At 41.8% G+C, this 20,273-nt stretch overlaps 4 protein-coding genes across 6 annotated transcripts; 1 reads left to right on the top strand and 3 right to left on the bottom strand.

Moving 5' to 3' along the window:
• Positions 1-857: 857 nt before the first annotated feature.
• Positions 858-3,368, top strand: LOC130496673 (uncharacterized). The gene is made up of 2 exons (XM_056988955.1): positions 858-1,403; positions 1,501-3,368. The coding sequence occupies exon 2, from the start codon at positions 1,512-1,514 to the stop codon at positions 3,243-3,245; it is 1,734 nt and encodes a 577-aa protein (XP_056844935.1). The 5' UTR covers positions 858-1,403; positions 1,501-1,511; the 3' UTR covers positions 3,246-3,368.
• A 6,232-nt stretch (positions 3,369-9,600) lies between these two features.
• LOC108842032 (protein PALE CRESS, chloroplastic) lies at positions 9,601-11,533 on the bottom strand. The gene is made up of 7 exons (XM_018614833.2): positions 11,366-11,533; positions 11,199-11,287; positions 10,911-11,105; positions 10,735-10,821; positions 10,578-10,628; positions 10,232-10,411; positions 9,601-10,138 (listed from the first exon to the last, which is right to left on the bottom strand). The coding sequence occupies exons 1-7, from the start codon at positions 11,463-11,465 to the stop codon at positions 9,893-9,895; spliced, it is 948 nt and encodes a 315-aa protein (XP_018470335.1). The 5' UTR covers positions 11,466-11,533; the 3' UTR covers positions 9,601-9,892.
• Positions 11,534-11,662: 129 nt separating this feature from the next.
• LOC108842029 (mediator of RNA polymerase II transcription subunit 33B) lies at positions 11,663-17,958 on the bottom strand. The gene is made up of 12 exons (XM_018614829.2): positions 17,540-17,958; positions 17,334-17,444; positions 16,835-17,161; positions 16,354-16,673; positions 16,156-16,247; positions 15,547-15,901; positions 15,048-15,258; positions 14,720-14,834; positions 14,420-14,581; positions 13,649-14,309; positions 13,233-13,439; positions 11,663-12,967 (listed from the first exon to the last, which is right to left on the bottom strand). Exons 1-12 carry the CDS (start codon positions 17,809-17,811, stop codon positions 11,859-11,861), a joined length of 3,942 nt encoding a protein of 1,313 aa, XP_018470331.2. The 5' UTR covers positions 17,812-17,958; the 3' UTR covers positions 11,663-11,858.
• Positions 17,959-18,011: 53 nt separating this feature from the next.
• On the bottom strand, positions 18,012-19,945 carry LOC108842030 (RNA exonuclease 4). 3 transcript variants are annotated; one of them, XM_018614831.2, is made up of 7 exons: positions 19,787-19,945; positions 19,464-19,615; positions 19,210-19,355; positions 18,938-19,125; positions 18,662-18,853; positions 18,501-18,581; positions 18,012-18,404 (listed from the first exon to the last, which is right to left on the bottom strand). In XM_018614831.2, the coding sequence occupies exons 1-7, from the start codon at positions 19,810-19,812 to the stop codon at positions 18,185-18,187; spliced, it is 1,005 nt and encodes a 334-aa protein (XP_018470333.1). In that variant the 5' UTR covers positions 19,813-19,945; the 3' UTR covers positions 18,012-18,184. The 3 variants fall into 3 exon arrangements, with proteins under 3 accessions (XP_018470333.1, XP_018470332.1, XP_018470334.1); XM_018614830.2 differs by having other exon boundaries at positions 19,204-19,355; positions 19,787-19,944; XM_018614832.2 differs by having other exon boundaries at positions 19,204-19,355; positions 19,464-19,677; positions 19,787-19,925.
• Between the last annotated feature and the right edge of the window lie 328 nt (positions 19,946-20,273).

Raw genomic sequence — 20,273 nt, 5'->3', positions numbered from 1 at the left:
GTTAGGGTTTGTGCACGGTGCCCGAGGCGATGTGGCGGAGCTTGGCGGAGAGAGGCTTGAGAGTCAGAGTTTCTTGTAGATCTCGGCGTTCGGGCCGCGGGATGCCTCCGAGGTTGGCTCTGGTGGGTTGTTGGTTAGTCGTGGAGGGATCTACGGCCGGTTTCGAACACGCTGGCTGGAGCGAACTTCCGACGACGTTGGGATCTGCTATTCCAATCGTGTTCGTCGAAGTTGGGGGTTTTGTGTTCCTTGTGTCTTATCACACTCGCTTTAGTATTTTCTCTTAGATTAAGATCTCGATCTCGATTTGAGTTGTGCTTTGTTTGCTTGTTTTGTGTTAGCCATTGCGGTTGGGTACCGTCGTTTCTCCAACGTCGAGATGTAACTTCCGATTCTCTCTTTTTGGAGATTGTTAAATTTTAATATTTAAAAGAAAAAAATTTATTTAGATTATTATAATATTGAAATAGAGATATGAGATATTTGAGTTACATAATTTGTTTAAATAATGTAAACAATTTTTTTCATATGAAATCACGTGGGCCTTGGCGGGCTTCAGAAACACAAATCGCGTGTAGTCAACACAACGGATGCAGACGCGGAGAGTGAACAAAACGCATGATACACACAAACCACTGCTGTTGCGACGGGTGTCACCATTTGTCCCCCCTCACAAATATATCGTGGATAGGAGTGCTTTATTCATTTAGACATATTCTCTACTTTCTTTACAAAAAAGAACACAATCCACTTGAGAGGCACATTGTGTAGGAGAGAGAAGAAAATTTTGACGTTAAAGCCCTTTCTTCTATAGAGAAAGAGAGTAACGAAATTGTAAGGACAAGAGATTGAGGAGGTCTCGTTAGGATCCAGCTGGCATATGTAAATCCTCTTATTTTAGCTTCATATTTTGAATAAATAAAAATTTACCAATATATATGCATAAAATAAAATATTTTTTTCTTTTTATTTTGATATCCATATATCTACATGTAACTTTTAATTAAATTTTTATCTATTGATTCTCTACCTAAATATTCATACCAAACGTAGGACTAGGCGATGAAAACGGCGATCTAGGGCTCTCGATGGTATCGCAACGATGGGATCCGGGGATCGGTGAGGCTGTTGGGTTGGAAGTAAATCGGGCTTACGAAGGGGGCTCTAGAGAAAGGAAACAACGGGTACGACTAAATTGTTGGGAGGGGTGGTTTGATCCAAAAGATGGAAAGGGGATCCTTGCGAGGCTGAGGAAATCTTCAATATCATTACAGTGGATTACAATTGGGGTCACCATCAAGATTAAAATTGGTATTATTTCCGTTTTCTCCATTCGTATCTGGACAAGGGAGATCGGAGAGATTCGAGTCCATTTGTATGTGACTCGGAAAGGGTTATTAGAGGTATCAATTTGGAGACTGGATTGTGGCTGTGAGGTCAGTCATATCTTTTATGGAATATATGGTTTTAATGGGCAAAATATTTTGCGAGGAGACATAGTGGTGGTCGTCATGGAGGTGGTGCCAAAAAGATGGAGGAGAAGGGTACTTCAAATCCGAAAGGGGGACAGCAGAAACTTTAATTTTATGGATATCATCTTCTCAATATTCAGTAAGCAGGTCCTGGGTTTGGCGTTAGTTCTTTATAGCCTTTGGTTTTTCATAAGCTTCATGCGCATGTGTACTCACGTTGGGTCTAAGGTCTTGTTGGTTTTATCATATCTGTTTGCATGTTTTTCTGCAATGCTTAATTTCAAATTATATCAAAGGAATAAAAATGGATTCTTTTATTATTGGTACTGGTGGTTCTCAGTGATTCTTATTAGCGTTTCCACTCATGTTTATTCTGAGCTTTTTGGTATTTTGGATAAGGGTTGGACTGTATTTGTGATCAAAAAGGTTTATTGGTTATGGTGGACACTGTTTATGGCTTTGGTTGGAGATCAATGGCTGTGTTGGGTCTCTTTAAACCACACACGGACCATGTTTCTGGTCTCTGTGTTTTTTTGGCTGTTGGATGGCCTTCTTTTGCTTCATTGTATTGACCATGAGAAATGGTATTGGAATAAAATAACTGGATGGAGGTTTTTTATTATGGCAGCAAAGGTAGTAGGATTAAATCACAGTTTTGGCAGGATGGTTTTAAATTGGTTTATGGTTGGTGACTGGTATCGATGGAATATATGGACAAGAGAGGTATATGGTACACAACAAATAAGGTATGTCCTTTGGATTTTAAAATTGATAAAACTGAGTTGTGATGGGGTACAAAGAGATCATTTGGAAGCAACAGAGGACAAACGATGGAATATAATAAACTCGAATGATCTACTAAGCCTGGTGTCTTGGTGTTTTGCATATGTTAATGGTAGTGTGGATATGAGTCATACGAATCACAAAGTGACCGTTGAACCAGTTGAGAATGGGGGTTTTCTTAAACGCATAGGACATATGATTCAGGACCGGTTTGGACCAGGAGATTTGAAGTATGGTCTGAATTTAATTTTCATGGAAACAAAAAGTGTGCAACGATGGCATTGGCATAAGGGACAAAAAATGAGGTATTTGGCTTTCAGAATGGAAATTAATAGGGGTTCATTATCTCCACAATTCTCAGCTAGGTGGGGTTATGGGTTTTTGAGGCAAGGAATCAATTGGTTTGTCCGGCTTTTAAAATTCAACGAAGCTAGCAGCTCAATTGTGGGGAATGGGTACTGTCTTATTTGTGTTTATCTTCTAGGAGAGTATGTACAGAATCAGGATGAATGGTCCGGTCAGTTTGTTTGTGCTGACAAACGAAAACGTTTATGTGATACTTGGGGGATAGGGGAAATTTTGGATATCGTTGATCATAGTGTAAAGGATATGATGTGGCTTACGAACATAATGGAGAAAGATTCACGGATCAGTCAAGATTTTGATTGGCAAGGGTTCCTACTTTTCTGCAGGATGAGAAGTTTTGGAGCTTCTGTTAACGTCGCAGCGTTACAAGGTAGCGACGGTGTTTTTATTAACTATGGTCTGGTGGGTTTTGGTAAATGGACGGGCTGGTGGATAAATGAAAAGATCTCAGCTACTAATCCAGATACAGTACAAAATGGGAAAATATATGAGGGGGTGTATAATGGGATTGTGGACTATGTCCAATGGATACTCTATTGGATAAGGGATTATTATGGGCTTCATCAGGCCTATGTTTTAATAACTCGAAAGAGTAAGATAATTTATTTTAATGAGAGTTCTTAGCTGGAATTGTAGAGGCATGGGGAGTAAATGGACAATCAGTTACTTACGGGAAATATGGCATCAACATAAACCTGATTTTTTATTTTTATCAGAAACTAAACAGGATTTTGCTTTCGTTCAAGGATTTCAAGCTCATTTTGGTTATGACAATTTAATGACAGTGGATCCAAATGGCTCAAGTGGAGGACTGGCGTTATTTTATAATAACGAATTCCGTATTAATATTTTATACTCTAGTGCTAGGATGATAGACGTGGAGGCAGAGACACTTGGGAAAAGAATTTATATGACTTTTATCTACGGAGATCCAATACAGAATTTGAGAGACCAAGTATGGGAAAGACTAACAAGATACGGCATTTCAAGGGACGAACCATGGTTTATTATTGGTGATCTCAATGAGATCACGGGGAACCATGAAAAAGAGGGGGGGCCGTTACGAGGGGCAGATTCTTTTGTCTCATTTAATAATATGATACGTAATAGTGGACTATTGGAATTTCCGGCTCGGGGAAATAAATTATCATGGCAAGGAAGGAGGAAAGTCAATGGGAAAGCAACGATGATCCGGTGCAGACTAGATCGGGCATTGGCAAATGAAGAATGGCATTCCATGTTTCCAAATTCACATACGGAATATTTAAAGTTGGTGGGATCGGATCATAGACCAATTGTGGCTTTTTTAGAGGACAAAATCGTAAAACGCAGAGGGCAGTTTCGGTTTGATAAAAGGTGGCTTGGAAGAGAGGGTTTTATGGATTCCATTACAAGAGGATGGACAAAGGAGATGAGGAATTCAGGGGGTAACGGGGGAGATGTCGTGTCCAAGATTATCAATTGTCGACACGAGATCTCTACCTGGAACAAGAATAACCCCCCATATGGAAAAGAGAAAATAGCAGAACTTCAAAAGGCCTTGGAGGAAGTCCAAACTGATGATAATAGAACACAGGAGGATATTGTGGACGTATCTCGAAAGCTACAAGAGGCGTACAAGGATGAAGAGGATTACTGGCAACAAAAGAGCAGGAACACATGGAATACGGCAGGAGACCTGAGTACAAAATTCTTTCACGCTTTGACAAAACAACGTCGGGCGCGAAATCGTATAGTGGGGTTATATGATACCAATGGAAACTGGGTGGTAGATGAAAATGGAATCGAAAGGATTGCAGTAGGCTATTTTGAGGACCTGTTTACCACTACGTCACCTGAGGAATTTGATGCTTTTCTGGATGAAATAACACCATCCATTTCACAGCAAATGAATCAGCGTCTCGTACAGCTGGCTACAGAAGAGGAGGTGCGTCAGGCTTTATTTATGATGCATCCGGAAAAAGCGCCGGGACCAGATGGAATGACGGCACTGTTTTTTCAACACTCGTGGCACGTCATTAAAAATGATATTTTGGAACTGGTTAATAATTTTTTAACCACGGGGAAGCTGGATGAGCGCTTAAATTTAACGAATATATGTTTGATTCCTAAGACAGAGAGGCCCACAAGGATGACAGAGCTTAGACCAATAAGTCTCTGCAATGTCGGATATAAAATTATTTCCAAGGTTTTGTGCCAACGGCTTAAGGTGTGCCTTCCGAGTCTGATCTCGGAAACGCAGTCGGCCTTTGTTGCTGGAAGACTGATTTCGGATAATATTCTTATTGCACAAGAAATGTTTCATGGATTAAGGACAAATAAGGCTTGTCAAAATAAATTTATGGCAATCAAAACGGATATGAGCAAGGCTTATGACAGAGTTGAATGGAGCTTCATTGAAGCACTACTTAAGAAAATGGGGTTTGACCACCATTGGATCCTATTGATGATGGAGTGTATTTCTTCGGTCCAATATCGAGTACTATTAAATGGCCAACCAAGGGGACATATAGTCCCACATAGGGGACTACGTCAGGGAGATCCATTATCTCCTTATTTATTCATTATGTGTACGGAAGCATTAATAGCAAATATTAAAAAGGCGGAAAATGAAAAAAGGTTAACAGGCATAAAGGTGGCAAGGGCCTGCCCGCCAGTATCTCATTTGTTGTTCGCGGATGATAGTCTTTTCTTCTGTAGAGCGCAGAAGGAAGAGTGCCAGGCTATTTTGGTAATTCTTAAAGAATATGAAAGGGTTTCGGGCCAACAGATTAATTTCGAGAAATCTTCAATTCAGTTTGGTCATAAGATCGATGAGGATACCCATCAGGAGCTGCGGGATATCTTGGGAATTCAAAACCGGGGAGGTATGGGAACTTACTTAGGAATCCCAGAGAGTTTAGGCGGGTCAAAGGTTCAGGTTTTTGGGTTTGTACAGGAGCGTTTGAACAACAGAGTAAACGGATGGACTTTTAAATTTTTTACAAAAGGAGGAAAGGAGGTAATAATAAAATCGGTGATAACGGCTCTTCCTAATCATATTATGTCATGTTATCGTATTCCGAAAACTGTGATGAAAAAACTCACGAGTGCGGTATCTCAATTCTGGTGGAGTCCAAGTGGCAACACAAAGGGTTTACACTGGAAATCATGGGATAAGGTTTGTCTCCACAAGGATGACGGAGGGTTGGGGTTTAGAGATCTTACGGATGTCAACACTGCCATGCTTGGAAAACAACTCTGGAGATTCATAGAGAAACCAAATTCTCTATTTTCTCGTGTCTTCAAAGGTCGGTATTTCAGGAATACTTCACCCCTGGAACCGGCCAGATCGTACTCGTCCTCCTACGGATGGCGTAGTATAATCTCTGCTAGATCTCTGGTTAGCAAAGGACTAATCAAAAGGGTGGGATCAGGATCCTCTATCTCAGTATGGAATGATCCCTGGCTCCCAACCAACCGCCCGAGACCAGCAAATAAAAAACAACATATTCTCTTACCGGATCTCACAGTTGATTCTCTTATTCATAGTGAGTCGCGTACTTGGAATTCATTGGCTTTACAGGAAATAATGGAACCTGCGGATGTCAAAATTGTTGAAAGTATACCCTTGAGTAGGGTTCAAACAGCAGACCGAGATGGATGGCATTTTACAAAAAATGGCAAATATACGGTTAAATCAGGATATCAGCTGGAAAGAGCATATCCAGATAGAGGGGATGGGATAGTAGAGTTTGGCCCAACAGTTACGGATCTCAAAGCACAGTGCTGGAAAGTGCGTTGTCCACCCAAGATGAAACACTTTCTATGGCAATTGTTGTCAGGATGTATAGCTGTCAGGAAGAATCTAAAAGCCCGAGGTCTGAAAGGGGATATTGGCTGTGATCGATGTGGAGCAGATGAGGAATCTGTAAACCATGTATTTTTTGAATGCCCACCAGCAGTTCAGGTCTGGGCTCTTTCGAAGATCCCTACGAATCCGGCTTACTTTCCAGGACAATCCTTGTTCACGAATATGGATTACTTATTCTGGAGAATCAAACCTGCATTGGAAGAACACTATTTTGTGTGGATACTTTGGTACATTTGGAAAGGGAGAAACAATAAAGTTTTTAGCAATTTAGACATAGATCCTCAGGATACTCTTAAACTGGCTATGACTGAATCTTTACTCTGGTCTGATGCCCAACAAGCTCTAACACAGATAAACCAGGTGCCAGGAGTATCTGAGCCTGATTTACCGCTTAGACCAGGACGATGGTGTTTTACGGATGGATCATGGAAAGCCGGAGATACCTTTTCTGGGCATGGTTGGTATAGTACTTTACCAGGTTTCGAAGGGTTGATGGGTGCTAGAAACACGAGGGCAAGTCAATCACCTTTACATACGGAAGTGGAAGCCCTCATATGGGCAATGGAATGTATGCGGAATTTAAGGCAGTATAATGTTACTTTTGCAACGGATTGTTCTCAATTGGTGAAGATGGTTTCGGAACCAGAAGAATGGCCGGCTTTTGCAAGTTACTTAGAAGACATCAGAAGTCTCAAGAGGAGTTTTCACAGCTCGGAGATTATCCATATATCAAGGACAAAAAACAAGAAGGCGGATGGCTTAGCACGTGGTGTGAGGCAACAGACGTCGTTTACTGTCCATATGGATACAGAGCAACCAATTTGGTTTACAGAGTCAACATGAGTCTGTAATCTTGTCGACAAAAAAAAAAAAAAAAACTTTTAATTAAATTTTATTAATTTAGTGGACACCTTTTCTGTGGATGTGGATGCATGTTTTGGTAGACAAAAGTAATATAGATGTGTTCGTGGTGGACAATGGGATTGTGGTCAAGATGAGAGTTTAGTTGTGGATGTGGACACGGCGACATGAGGTTGTGAGGTTGTAGTTATCATGATATTTAGCTTCTTAATGACCATTTCTGTCAAGCTTAGTTTGGTATGAACAAACACGATGATAGGAGGTCGATGGATGGCACAAAGAACTTAACAATAATTAAGAAAACTTTACTAATAAATTTTATAAAGCTAGGAAAATATATTACAAAAAGGTTTATAAAGCCAATCTAAGACGAGCTAACAAGTGCGAGTAAGATGATACAAGGAACCAAAACTCCATTTCCGACGAACACAGTGTATAACAAATCCTGATGTCCCCGCAGCTTCACGCCGACCGGCATGTTCGAAACCGGCCACAAATCCACCAACATTTAATCTTCAAAGCCAGAGCCAACTCTCAAATCCTCCTCCGCCAAGCTCTGCTGCTGCCTCACCGCCATACTCGCAGCCACAAATCCACCAATATTTAATCTTCAAAGCCAGAGCTAACTCTTAAATCCTCCTCCGCTAAGCTCTGCTGCTGCCTCACCGCCATACTCGCCTTTGAGTACCGCACACACAACATTATATATTACAAAGAACATAGAAGATGCCGGAGGAATCTTCACTATTATCCATATCTCATCTGATCGCCTCTTATCTGACCACTTCACACTTGCCACAACTCTCATGTCCACACCGACCACATCCACACAACCGCTTTCCACACCGACCACATCCACACAACAGCTGTCCACATCTTTGTCTCAAGCTCTGCAACTAGAGTTCCACTCAATTTCCAAGAAATACAGAGATCTTTGTTGCAGAAAGCTTGTCATTTGTTATGTTTCTTCCTCTTGGTAGTTGATGTTATAGCAACTTCTTCGTTATCTTTCTTGCTCTTGGAAATTTTTTTTCTTCCAGTTGTCTAACAAAAGAAACACGATATGTTAACTTTTTTCCTCATAAACACAAAACAATAGCATTGCCGTGTACATATTTAAATCCAAATAAGAAATACCATTGAGAATTGAAAGTGACTTACAAAAGAAGGTAACTTTGAGTAGGTAAAAGGAAAAAAAATCAACAGAGACTAATTATGAATCTCAAAATAAATCGAATTTCACAATAAAAACTCAAAGAAGAGAGAGATGTTACTGTCAGCTGCATAGTTCTTGAGTTTCAAGAACAGAGATGCTTGCAGAATCAGATGGCGAAAGCTCACAACATCATCTCTGCATGAGACTATGCTTGACTGTGTTGTTCCCCGCAAGAAAACGAACACCGGCGGCCATCCACGAAGATCTTAAACACGAAATACATGGTGTGGACCACTGGCAGTCGAGGAGGAGGAGGTGGAGCACGGCTACGCGAGTGGACAGCTTGGAGAGGCTAACTCCGCGAAGCAGTCTCAGATCGAGCAAAAATTTAGAGGTCGACACAGAGAGCTTTAACGAAGTGACGACTCCGGCGCTTCGCCATAGACACCACGACAGAGATCGTTTTACAGAGGATAGGACGCGGGCGAGAGGAATTCGTGTAGTGGTGGAATGACACATCGTGAACGGTGATGAAGGCATCGAAGGGCTGAAATCATGCGCTGTTACTCTCATCCGCTAATACCCAAGAAGGAAATCGTAGTTGACGAACACAGCCCAGCCTTGGTAATCAGACATTAATTAGGGTTCTATACCTTCATCGCGGAGAAGAAGGAGAACGAAAGAGAATTATGATTAGGGATTATTGACAAGAACTGGGAAAGTGATTTTTATTTTTATGATTAGGGATTATCCAGTTGACGAACACAATTGGATTGTGTTTTTTTTTTTTTCGTTTTTAAAATTTAAACAGTTAATCAATAAACAACGATCGTTTTAGTTGAAAAAGGAGTGAGAGTAAGGAAGAGTAAATGTCGCGCAAAAAAAAAAAAAGTAAGGAAGAGTAAATAGTGTTCGAGGGCATATATGACAATCAATACCAATAAAGTGTGTGGCAAGTGGATTGTGTTCTTTCATGTAATTAGAAACACGAAAAGTGTCTGAGGGAGTAAATATTTCTCGTAGATAGTCTAAGAAGGCAGATTTCCTAACTTTATTGTATTAGATAGTATAGTATCACAAATTCAGTTTTAGTGCGTCAACATCAAACGTACGCGCCTAAAAGGAGATTTTGGTCAAGATTGTGTTGTAATTGTCCCATCCACAGTTTGTAACCGTAGAATGGTTATATTCTTGAATTTTTTCTCCCTTGTGTACATCTCACAAATTCCCCCATATAAAATTTCAGTTGACCAAAAAAAAAAAAAAATTCGTAGCTGGGAGAGCATCGTGGGAAGGCCAAGAGTGTTGTGGTGGAGCTAAACAGAATTCTTCCAAGCTCCCACAATCCTATTAGTATTTGTCTTTTTGCACATAAACACACATCTTGGTACGGTACCTAAGCTACCACTTCAAGTTGAGGGCCAAATCAAGAAGGGCTTCAACTTGACGGATGGTTCGCTTCTTCTCTTGCTGCTTCAACTTACGTGCTATCGCTTCAGGGTCCAGCACCTCTCCTTTCTTACCAGCTTCCTCCTCGTCTTCCTCTATTAGTCTCACTTCATGCAGCAATGCATCCACTTCTCTTACAAAGTCTACTCTGAGAAGGGTGTCGTCTGTCTCAACAGGCGACCGTAACGGTCCTTGATGCTGCAAACACAGCGTATTGATTCTTTTTTTTTTTCAGCAAAGGTAAACAAGACAAGAAGAAAAAAGAAAAAGAAGAAAAGGGAGGAACCGAACCATATCAATGTCGAAACCGGGTGGCATTAGAATGCTGAAGGGGTCTTCCCGTGGGAATGTCTCAGCCATTCGTTTTCTGCAGTCTTTCAGCCAAGCATCGTCTCCAAAGCCATCATGCATGTTTAGAAGATCATTCAGCAGCTTCATGGCAGGACTTGCTTGCCGTTTTAAGATCTCTGTCTGGAATGAGCCAAATAAATAAGGATTCAGTTTCAACCCAAGTATCTGGAGAGAGATGCTAATTCTAACACAAGAACGATCACAAAAGAGCAGGAGAGCTTCCAAGTATAAAGATGTATAGCATCAGCAGTTGAAGATCTTGTATAGAGAAAACAGAAACGCATACCTCGACTCTTCTATACAAGAGATCAAGACTTCTTATAGCGTCCTTCTCGTCCTGAAGGACACAATACAAGAAGACCACAGAATCACACAAGTCTGATTAGGCCAAAAAAGATGCAGAAACGCAAAAGACAAGGAACATATATATATATCTATATTACATCACGGCGAGCAAGGTCAAGGCGGTTCCATATGATCATGAGAACAAGCTCGTCCAGTTCTCCTTTCTCAGCTGCTTCTTCAATTCTCTATACAAAAGGAATTATCCTAATAATCAATGAATCAATCAGACTTGAGAAGTTGCTGTTAGTGTTTTTTATTTTATTTAAATTAAAACCTCTTCGACTTCCTCAGCAGCAGTGATGAAGGTGGAGACGAGCTTTCTAGCTTTCCTCAAGTCTTGCTCAGGAAATTCCTTCAACCTCAAGCCGATTTCACGGTACTCTTCAATCTTTCTCTCTTCTTCTTCTTCTTCCTCCCGCTGCATCCGCCTCAGTTCTCTCGTCTTCTCCCTCTGCCGAGCTTGCCATTCCTGTCATCATCAAAAACTATTATTATACCGTCTTAGAGAAAATTAAAAAACAAAACTCAGAAATTCAGATTGAAACAACAGCAACATACATACATCATCATAATACTCCGGTGGCATTCCTTCTAGAAGCACTTCTTCTTTCCCCGAGCATCTTCTTCTTCTTCTTCTTCTTCCCAATTTTACTGATAACATCAAACCGAGTCACCTTGCAGAAGAATTTAGTAGAGAAACAAAACTGATTGGAAGCAGGAAGGACCTACCTGAGGGCTCTGTAATCATCGTCAAGGCTACCCTAGCGGAAACAGACCGACGACTAAACAGAGGAGATGCTAACGTTAGCACCAACGACGTCGACGCCATGGTCCCTCCTCCAGCTTCGTCTCCGCCTCCTTAATCCTCTCTTTTCTAAGTTATCTTTCGACTCGGAGTCTTTTATCTTTCACATTCACTCCCCCTTATTTTCAAATTTCTCAAATCATACCCCTGTTAATGCAATCTGTTACATTTTACTTCCCTTGGTTTCAATTTCTAAAAATTAAACCACCCTGGGCCCGTAGTGAGTTGTAATATAACCAAATCTACCACATTTTTAGTTTCGTATTTCACAATTTAACCCCGTCTAGTGGATTATGTCTCTCACACCAGACCTGGAATCTTGAGATAGTGCGAACGATGTTACTCAAAATGTTATATAACAAAGCTAATTTGAAAAATAAAAGTGATGATCACAGTTTCGTCGAGAGACACGTAACGCTAAAGTTGATGGCAAGTCTCAACAATGAGTTCGGTAGCTGTACCCATAGTCCTAAGGCCGCCGGCACATAGTAGAGCGAGTGCCAGGTCTTGCTCATTCCACTGCCTCAGACTTTTGCTTAGCCTCTTAATCACTTCCACATCCACCTCTAGCACCCAAGCCGGCGTGCATTCCACCATCAGGCTCACAAACCCGGTTACGTAAGCTTGCCATGTGGCCCAGTCGCAACCTAGTGATATCTTCCCTTCCAGAGCACTCACCAGGAACTCCAAATGCAGCCACAGAACCCTTGGCCGACGTTTTGAGGAAGGAGTTGAGGAGTCTACTCCCCAAGCGAATGCACTGCTCAGTATTGCAAAGTATGCCAAAGCATACCCTCTTAGCATCGGAACCATACCACCTCCCAACTCGTCTTCTTCTCCGTGAACTGAGATGAACCAAGATGGTAATGTCTCCTTGATCAGAGCCTGAACAAGGTTCAGCCCACCTGAGATCCACACCAGCGAGGCTCCCAGGGATGCTGCCAGTTTGACACGTGTCATCGCCTGAGATAGTGAAACCTGTCCAATCCCATACCTCAGACCATCTTTCGTTTTATTCAGTTTCTCCGTGGTGGCGATGCTCTTCACAGAGAACATCAGAAGCGAGAGGATTTCTTCTGTCAGGAACATGACATCTCTTATTGATCTGTGCACTTTTATGTACAAGATTCCTGGTGCAGCTGTGGAGATTCCACCAGAGTGAAGAGAGCCAAATCCATGGCCAAGGAGTGCGCCCACTCCCCCGTAGCTGCAGAGTTGGGAGGTAGGCTTTAGACCAAGAGTGCATGTAAAGCAGCTTCTGAGTAGCTGGATAACAGCATCGCTGTTGTGATGGAACACAGTTCTGGACGCTGAGAAGATAAGAAAGTCGCTCCAGCGCTTCACTTTCTGGGTCCACAGCGATGTCACAATTGGCATGCAGGGCCAGGGGCAAGCGGCAGCAAGGGCGTCCAATGCTGGTCCAACAAGTACAAGGAAGCGCTCTGTTGCTTTTTCGAGCTTGTAGGTTATAGTGAGGCTGACGAGTGCAGCGAGAGGCAAGGGAAGTGTAGCCGCAGAGATTCCATCTGCAAAGACAGACGAGTTTAAGCAATTAGAGTTTAAGCAGCGTAATCATTGTTGTCTTGTTCTAGCGTGTTATATATAACACTTTATCCTGCACATGCAGTTTTACAGATATAAAAAAAATGTTTACAGGTGTAAGGCTAACCGGAGACCCTTCGGGGACCTGTTGTCAGGGACTCCCATGACTTGCATATATAGTTAAACCTTTCATGTCCGACAATCACGAAATCCTAAGAGAATCTAGGAAGCAAGTAGAAAAAGCATTACCTGCCGGAAGCCTAGGGACGTCAACGCCAGTAGCTGCTAAAATCAACTCTATCTGTTGCTCAACGCTTGCTAAATTTGCTGCAGGACTAGGCCAATCAGTTCCGTTCATGGAAACTGGCTTCCACAGACCTCGTGTTACTTCCGAAGAAAAGTAGCTAACCATGGTTCCTAGTGTTGCTGGCAGGAAATCGGCAAGGGTTTTAAGACCTGAAAGAAATCAAAGGGACAGATTTAGATCATGCCCCACCCAGTAATAGCTGCCTTTTGGAAGATCGTTTATTTATTGTGCATCTAGACAGTTGGCTCTAAATTAGCATATAATATAATGCTGGTGACCGTCAGCTTTAGGTATTCCCCTTGTTCAAATTGGTTTCATTAAGGTGTCAGTTTCAATAGGTTCAGGAGGATGGAGAAACCTGTTGCTAATTCCCGGGGAGAGAGTGATCCATGAGCACAGGCAGTAAGAGCAGCATCAAGCACAAACGGGGCCGCTTCCAAGATATGCCATCCAGGTATCTTGAGTTGATCGGAAGAGTCGTCCACCCCGGAAGTAGATAAACTACTGCTTCCTGAAGATGGAGTCAGAGACTGACTACCACCTTTATTTGTCTTCTTGAACATCATGCTAAGTAGGGAATCAACAATGTGATGCACTGGGCTTCCGGTCTTTAGTTCAGAGAGAATCGAAGCCATGCATTCCTGATGCTGCCGATACCACTGTTTCAGACTGGGGAATGAATCCATGAAGATGGGATCCACAGAGATATCTATAACTTTTGAAAATCTTCGACGTGCCATGCGGTCCTTTGGGGACTTTCCAAAACACTCTAGACGGCAGTTTCTCACTAGCAAAAGATATTCAGGGCTTGACTGAGGGCCCACCGGCGGAACATCTCCCAAGACATAATCTAGTGGTGGATGGTCAAATCTCCATAACCTTAGAAGAAGTATAAATGCAGTGGAGAAAACAGCATGAGAGGAGATTACTTCGCCAGTTGGGAGAGTCCAGGTGTTGTTCGGAATGCCAGAGCCAAATGCTTCACAGATTGGCATCAATGCACCAGCTAGCAAGGGGACCTGGCAAAGAACACCATAAGTACTATTTGATCGAAAGAAGGACCTTCTTATTTATTGTCAGATAACATAAATTAAAGAACAGGAAAATAGGTTAAAGTCAACAAACCTACCACACCGTGCAATGAGAAAATCTGAACACAATCTACGGGCGATATCCCAACAAGAATAACATTAAGAAACGGGGCACAATTGATTAGATGGCTGTAACTCCCAGAAATATTAGCCGGCGCCTGAGGCGAGAGTAAAGTTACAATGAAGATGATAACATGCTCCTGAAATTAATCAGAGATGGGGTCAAACGTAAAAGATGAGGAGGCTCCAGAAAGAAGATCTCAGTGGACCAATTTGCAGTACATAGAACTATCTAGAAAACGCAGATCACAGATACAGAATTGAAATGCCAAACATACCTGTATGCTCCAACCCCGAAATAGAGATGCTCCACAGAGAATAGAAGCCGCGGCTATCTTCTCATCTTCTGAACCAGTAGTTGCGATCTCGTAAATCTTTTCGATCTCTGCTAAGCTTCCATCATAATAATGAGAATAAGTTCAGTTGCCTTACAACGGAAAAGTTAAATAAAAAAGGGCGAGCTCCACTTATGGAGTCTTGGAAGCAGACGATAGCCTAGGTAAGAAAACATGCACAGCTATACATATGTTATTCCTACTAATACCCCCTTTAACCAATTACCTAAAGAGAAACATTAACAAAGATCGATCATAGATTTAAACATACCTAGAAGCTGGAGTTGTAATTAGTGAATTTGTCAATGATGGTGTTAGAGAAGAACCCTTCATCAGTAGAGACCAACAAGAAACATTTCCGGTGATACCTGGAGGCACTTGATTGGTTCCCCCATTTACGAACCCCAGCCAGAGATATGCAGATGTGTCCAACAGATTTCTGGATATACAAGCTTCCACTACCAGATGCCGCATATTACCAGCTGTGTCAACGCATGTCACAATTACAAACCAATCACATAAGAAAGCTAAAAGTTCAAAATGATGAAGAATAACAAGCCAACAATAATGGGACTAGAGAGAATACTAATAAACAACCCCAATGAATAACTTGAAACCGTGGAAACACCACATAAAACCAGAGCAGATACATACACAGAAAAAAAAAACAACTTTCGAGTAAATAAGGAAACCCGCACTCTTAGTAAGAATTCAAAACCAGAATGCTGGCGCAAAATAACATTGAAAGAGTAGATGGCAAATTTACTTACAGCAGCCACTTGCAGATTCGTTCATGCTTGTATTTTCGTAAGATCCACTGCCATTTGTAATGCCGGAAATGAACATAGCTGCTTTAGCAGCAGCTTGATTAGCAACCGACTGTACCGAAAGAGGTGGTGTCAGCAAGCTTTCATAATCACCAAGTTGTTGTAAGCTATTGACTAATCCTTCTCGGCATTTCCCTTTTTTCTCTTTCCACTGGTTGCTTGGGCTAGATGCACTTTGATCAATCCACTGACTTTCTTCTTCTTCAATGATGTTGGCAACCGCAAGTGGAGTGACGGATAGCAATACACAAAGAAAAGTGTCGGTGCGGGGCACGGGACCCTCGATTGGATCTCTTTCCTTCAAATTACAACATATTGGTCAACGGAAGATACTGCATAAGGCGTAACATTCTCACTATATGACCTTCTAATTATGAATCTTGTATAAGTTTTAATGTGAAACGTAATTTGGTGCTTCACATATGTTTCTACTTATTTCAGATCCATGAAGTAGCGCAGACATTGATTCACTCCTCCTACAAGAACAACCTATTCTAGACTAGGAGCGTAAACTTCTTAAAATCTTAGTAGTTGTTCAGGATAGATCGTTACCCTTTGTACAAGGCGTAAGGCTGCTAGCCATAGAGCTAGAAAGGCATCATGCCATGTTGTACTATTAACTGCCTGCAGTGCTTTTACAAGGCCTGCAGATATTTTCTTATGTTCAAATAAAAGCACAAAATAATAGGTACGTAGATATTTACGAGAGGAGAAATGCAAGAACGAGAATAGAGATAAATGTACTAGCACCAGTTAGATTTTCGACAGCGCTGGCCGCTGCAGCTTGTGTTCCATCCATTATGTCTTCGAAGAAAAGATCAATGGGGAGCCAGAGTGGAGCACCGCTAGTCCCATGATGTTGACTAGTCAATGCTAACATAGAACCAGAGGAAAGAAGCGCATGGAATTCTCCTCCAGGGATTGTCTTGCTATCCCTTGCCAGGAATTTACGTGTATGAGAAACCAAGTATGTAAGGGCTTCTGGATTAATATGTTTCGAGTTCCTCACAACCAATGATTTGGTTGTCAGCACTCTAAAACGCTGACTGAAATCTTCCCAATGGGTTGGCCTGAAGAGAGAGAAATTTATTTTATTTTTTAAAAAAGACTATTTTCACCAAGGCAGCAGAGGCCAGGATGATAAGGATGAGACGAGCGAGGCCAGGATGATAAGGATGAGACGAGCAAGAGAAAAATAATGGGGGGGGGGGGGGGGAGTAAAAGGTCTTACATGTTTTGACTAGCGAGGTGAAGAATCCTTGAAGTAACTTTATTGTGCAAAAGAAAATGGATAAGGTTAATAGCCAGTTCAGTGTTGGCTTTCTCGAGTAGACCATGGTTGTCATTTCTCTTAAGCAGACCATCAATTTGCATGTGGTGTGGCCATTTAGAGCTCTTATTAGAGGTGAGTTCTAAAAGCCCTTCATCGTCTAGGGATGCATCAACTAGCTGCCAGAGAATGGAGAAGACAAATGCAAGGAGAATACTTCCAGGTTCTTGATTTGGTAAACCAAAGATTTCAGAGAGATGGAGGATATCATCGATGGAATTCATTGTCCTGTTTCAAAAGTTCATAGGAATAAGCATTGTAGGACGTAAAAGAAGAGAGGAGGTCTAATAGGATTATGATTTACTCAGATTAATTTTTTTTTTTAAAAAAGGGAAAAGCCTGTATGAGTGCAGCATATTTGAACAAAGGGATATCAATTGGAGAAAAGGAAGAAAGGAACCTGTGATATGCTGATGCTCTGATTTGAGGCATGAGGGAGAATGCATGTCTCTTGAGGAGTTCCAGATAGAGCCTATAGGCAGCGGGATGATGCTTTCTGTTTGGAATTACCCTAAGAAATTATCCCATACCCCCAAAAAAAAAAAGAATTAGAAGAAGAAGAAGAAGAATTGAGTAAAGGAATAGCAGAAGGAATCTAGTGATTACCTGTGGGAGAGAAGAGCGAGGACAAGTAGAGGAGGGACGATAGTGACGGAAATAGCTTTTTCGAGAAGCTTCCAGGAAAGAGGAGTGTGGTTTTCCCAGAAGATGTGGGAGACGAGGAGGTGAGCCAGGTCTGGTGAGGGAAGGGAGATTCCAGCTGCGGAGAGGGTCGACCGAAGCTCAAGAGCCCAGTGAACCGGATCCACCTTCTTCTCCTCCGCCGACCTAACCACCGACGTAACCGACTCCCACATACTCGCTTGGGAATCCACCATAGATAATTTTGATTACTCTTCTTCTCACCGTCGAGCGAGCTTGATTAATTTATTCCAGGATATATCTCTCTCACGATTGGTTTTTTTATAAGGGTTTTTTCTTATACATAAGAGGACTTTTATCAAAGGTTGAACGAGCGAATACAGTTTAGTACCCACTCATTTGAATTGAATGGATATAATATTGTAGAGAAGACGAGAGAGCCTAAATCATTTTTTTTATTATACAAGTTCCTAGAGGAGAGGAGAGAGCTGTTGTTATCATCGTTTAGAATCAGTTTCCCAAAAAACACCCAGAGCTTTTTTTTTTTCCTAAGAAGAAAATGAGTTACATCAAAAGAGGAGCTATTTATTTATGAGAGAAACTTAGATTTCAACGGCGGTCAAGGCACCAGCAGCGGTACTCTGATGTGGAGTTGTGGTACAGCTCTTCCGGCTTCATCTTCTCTAGATCGCTCTGTTTCCACGAGTTCAGTCCATCCCCTTCTTCTTTTTCTGCCTTTCCATGCTCCTGATCCCGCATTTTCTTGTACAGCCTCATCACAGATACACAGTCCTCGTACGGCTCGTGCTTCCCGCATTGTATCTTGTACCTACAAATACAAGACATGTTTACACTTATTCCTAAGACTAGAATCAAACTATGGTTGGTTATCACTAGTATTGGTCATCAACAAACACTGACTTACCCGAGATATGACCTTGTGAGGTACTTGAGTGATTGGCTTACAAGATTTGTTTTCATCAATGGCACGTATTTTGCTGTGTCTCTGAGGAAATATATATACTATTAGTAGTGAAGAAGAAGAAGAAGAGAGATTTCAAGGAAAGAAAGAAACGGGAATTCCACCTCAACAGATGGCTAGGATACTGGAGTTTCAAGCATTTCATATCATGTCTAAGGTCATGACCAACAAGAAGAAGCCTCCCAACCCCATCATTATGTCCACCGCACAAGATGGTTAAAACTTTTTCTCGTACATCCTGAAGCCGCATACCATTATTCTTCAAATCTTCTTCGGTCAGTCCAGTTACCTTGTGTCTGAAGAAGATAGATAGATAAAGCAGGTGAGTGTGATTATCTGAACAATTATTATGCACAAGGCAGGGAGGGAGTAGCACCAACCTGTAATCGGTGACAGGGAGTTGGGGCTGGACGTGAGTAGAAAAGATGACATGCTCGTCTTCGTCAACGAGGCAAATAGATGCGCAGAGATCAATAGACCCGTCATCACCACCACCAACCATTTCACAGTCAATTGCCACTGCCTTGAGACGTGAATTTACTACACCAAGAGTCCTAGTAGGATTGACCTGACATGAATCGATGTCCTTGTCATTAGTCAGAAAAAGAAAAAGAAGACAAAGGCAGAGCATTCCACATTAACTTACAAGAGGAAGAGGAAGAGGAAGAGGTGGAGAGAGGAGACACTTGTTTTGATGGTGAGCCAGAGCAGTGGCGTCGTCAAAGATTTGAAGACAGAGCGAACAGCCTCGTTCAGAGAAAATGGACTTGCAGTCACCTTTGAACAGATGGTCCGGAACTGAGACACACACACCACCATTGATTTGATCCAAATGAGAATAATATGGAAAATCCTTTAATCATATGAAGAAACCAAAAAAAAAAAAAAGGAAAGGCATGCAAATACCGTTAAGGTGTTCCCGAACAGATTCGAAGGATTTACAATGCTTGAAGCAAACCCCACAGCGAGGCTGATGAAGGGAATGGTGAGAAATCTTCATGTGCTCCACAAGGTGTTGGCGTCTATTGAACATCTTGTAGCAAGCAACGCATCTGTGCCTGCACGGCTCCAAAATCAAACCCTCTCACTCTCTCTCTCTCTCTATATATAAACCCTAACACTGAATAAAATCCCAAAATTCGTCATACGAAACTATTCTATTCTCCTCGAGGAATATCACCAGAGAATTCTATGGCAGGAGATTAGAATGTGAAATCAGAGAAGCGAACCTTATCTTGGCGGTTTTGGGAGACATCAGGGGAGGGACAATAGAAATCAAAGGCGATTCGCTGGTTAAACCGTCCTGCTGCTGCTGCTGCTGCTGCTGAGTACTCCGAAAGTAAATTCTAAAGAGACGACGGAGGAGGAGGAAGAAAGGGTTTTTTTATTAACACTTATCTTTCTTTATATTGCAACATCACACCTTCAAATATCAAAAATAACAAACATATTATTTGGAATTTATAAATAAACCCCACTAAGAATTTGGAAACAACAGCAGAACCCACAAATTTCATTTGAAATCACATGATTGAATGTGCGCGTCGCTGAAAGAGCGGGAAGGGGAATCTGATGCAGGGAAACCCTTGCATTCCCTACTAATCCAACAGATACCGCAAATAAAGATAAATTCTTTGTTTTAGAAAAAAAATATATTGGTATGTTGCACTGAACTATCCACAGCTGTGAGTTCCGCCACCTGGGTTCGAATCTCGG

Source organism: Raphanus sativus, chromosome 6 (genome assembly GCF_000801105.2).
Source record: "Raphanus sativus cultivar WK10039 chromosome 6, ASM80110v3, whole genome shotgun sequence".
Lineage (NCBI taxonomy): Eukaryota > Viridiplantae > Streptophyta > Magnoliopsida > Brassicales > Brassicaceae > Raphanus > Raphanus sativus.
Note: the sequence above shows the minus strand (reverse complement) of the source record. Positions and strands in the feature narration are given on the sequence as shown.

Excerpts from the sequence above, each read along its gene's own strand:
- LOC130496673 (XM_056988955.1), top strand. The coding sequence starts at position 1,512 with ATGGAGGTGGTGCCAAAAAGATGGAGGAGAAGGGTACTTCAAATCCGA.
- LOC108842032 (XM_018614833.2), bottom strand. The coding sequence starts at position 11,465 with ATGGCGTCGACGTCGTTGGTGCTAACGTTAGCATCTCCTCTGTTTAGT. Across the intron at positions 10,822-10,910 it reads CTGCTGAGGAAGTCGAAGAG|AGAATTGAAGAAGCAGCTGA; the intron begins GTTTTAATTTAA and ends CCTTTTGTATAG. Across the intron at positions 10,139-10,231 it reads CCGGTTTCGACATTGATATG|CATCAAGGACCGTTACGGTC; the intron begins GTTCGGTTCCTC and ends CTGTGTTTGCAG.
- LOC108842029 (XM_018614829.2), bottom strand. The coding sequence starts at position 17,811 with ATGGTGGATTCCCAAGCGAGTATGTGGGAGTCGGTTACGTCGGTGGTT. Across the intron at positions 13,440-13,648 it reads TCCCCGGGAATTAGCAACAG|GTCTTAAAACCCTTGCCGAT; the intron begins GTTTCTCCATCC and ends GATTTCTTTCAG. Across the intron at positions 12,968-13,232 it reads CGTCCCTAGGCTTCCGGCAG|ATGGAATCTCTGCGGCTACA; the intron begins GTAATGCTTTTT and ends CTGTCTTTGCAG.
- LOC108842030 (XM_018614830.2), bottom strand. The coding sequence starts at position 19,812 with ATGTCTCCCAAAACCGCCAAGATAAG. Across the intron at positions 19,616-19,786 it reads CCCAAAACCGCCAAGATAAG|GCACAGATGCGTTGCTTGCT; the intron begins GTTCGCTTCTCT and ends GGAGCCGTGCAG. Across the intron at positions 19,126-19,203 it reads TTCCTCTTCCTCTTCCTCTT|GTCAATCCTACTAGGACTCT; the intron begins GTAAGTTAATGT and ends GATTCATGTCAG.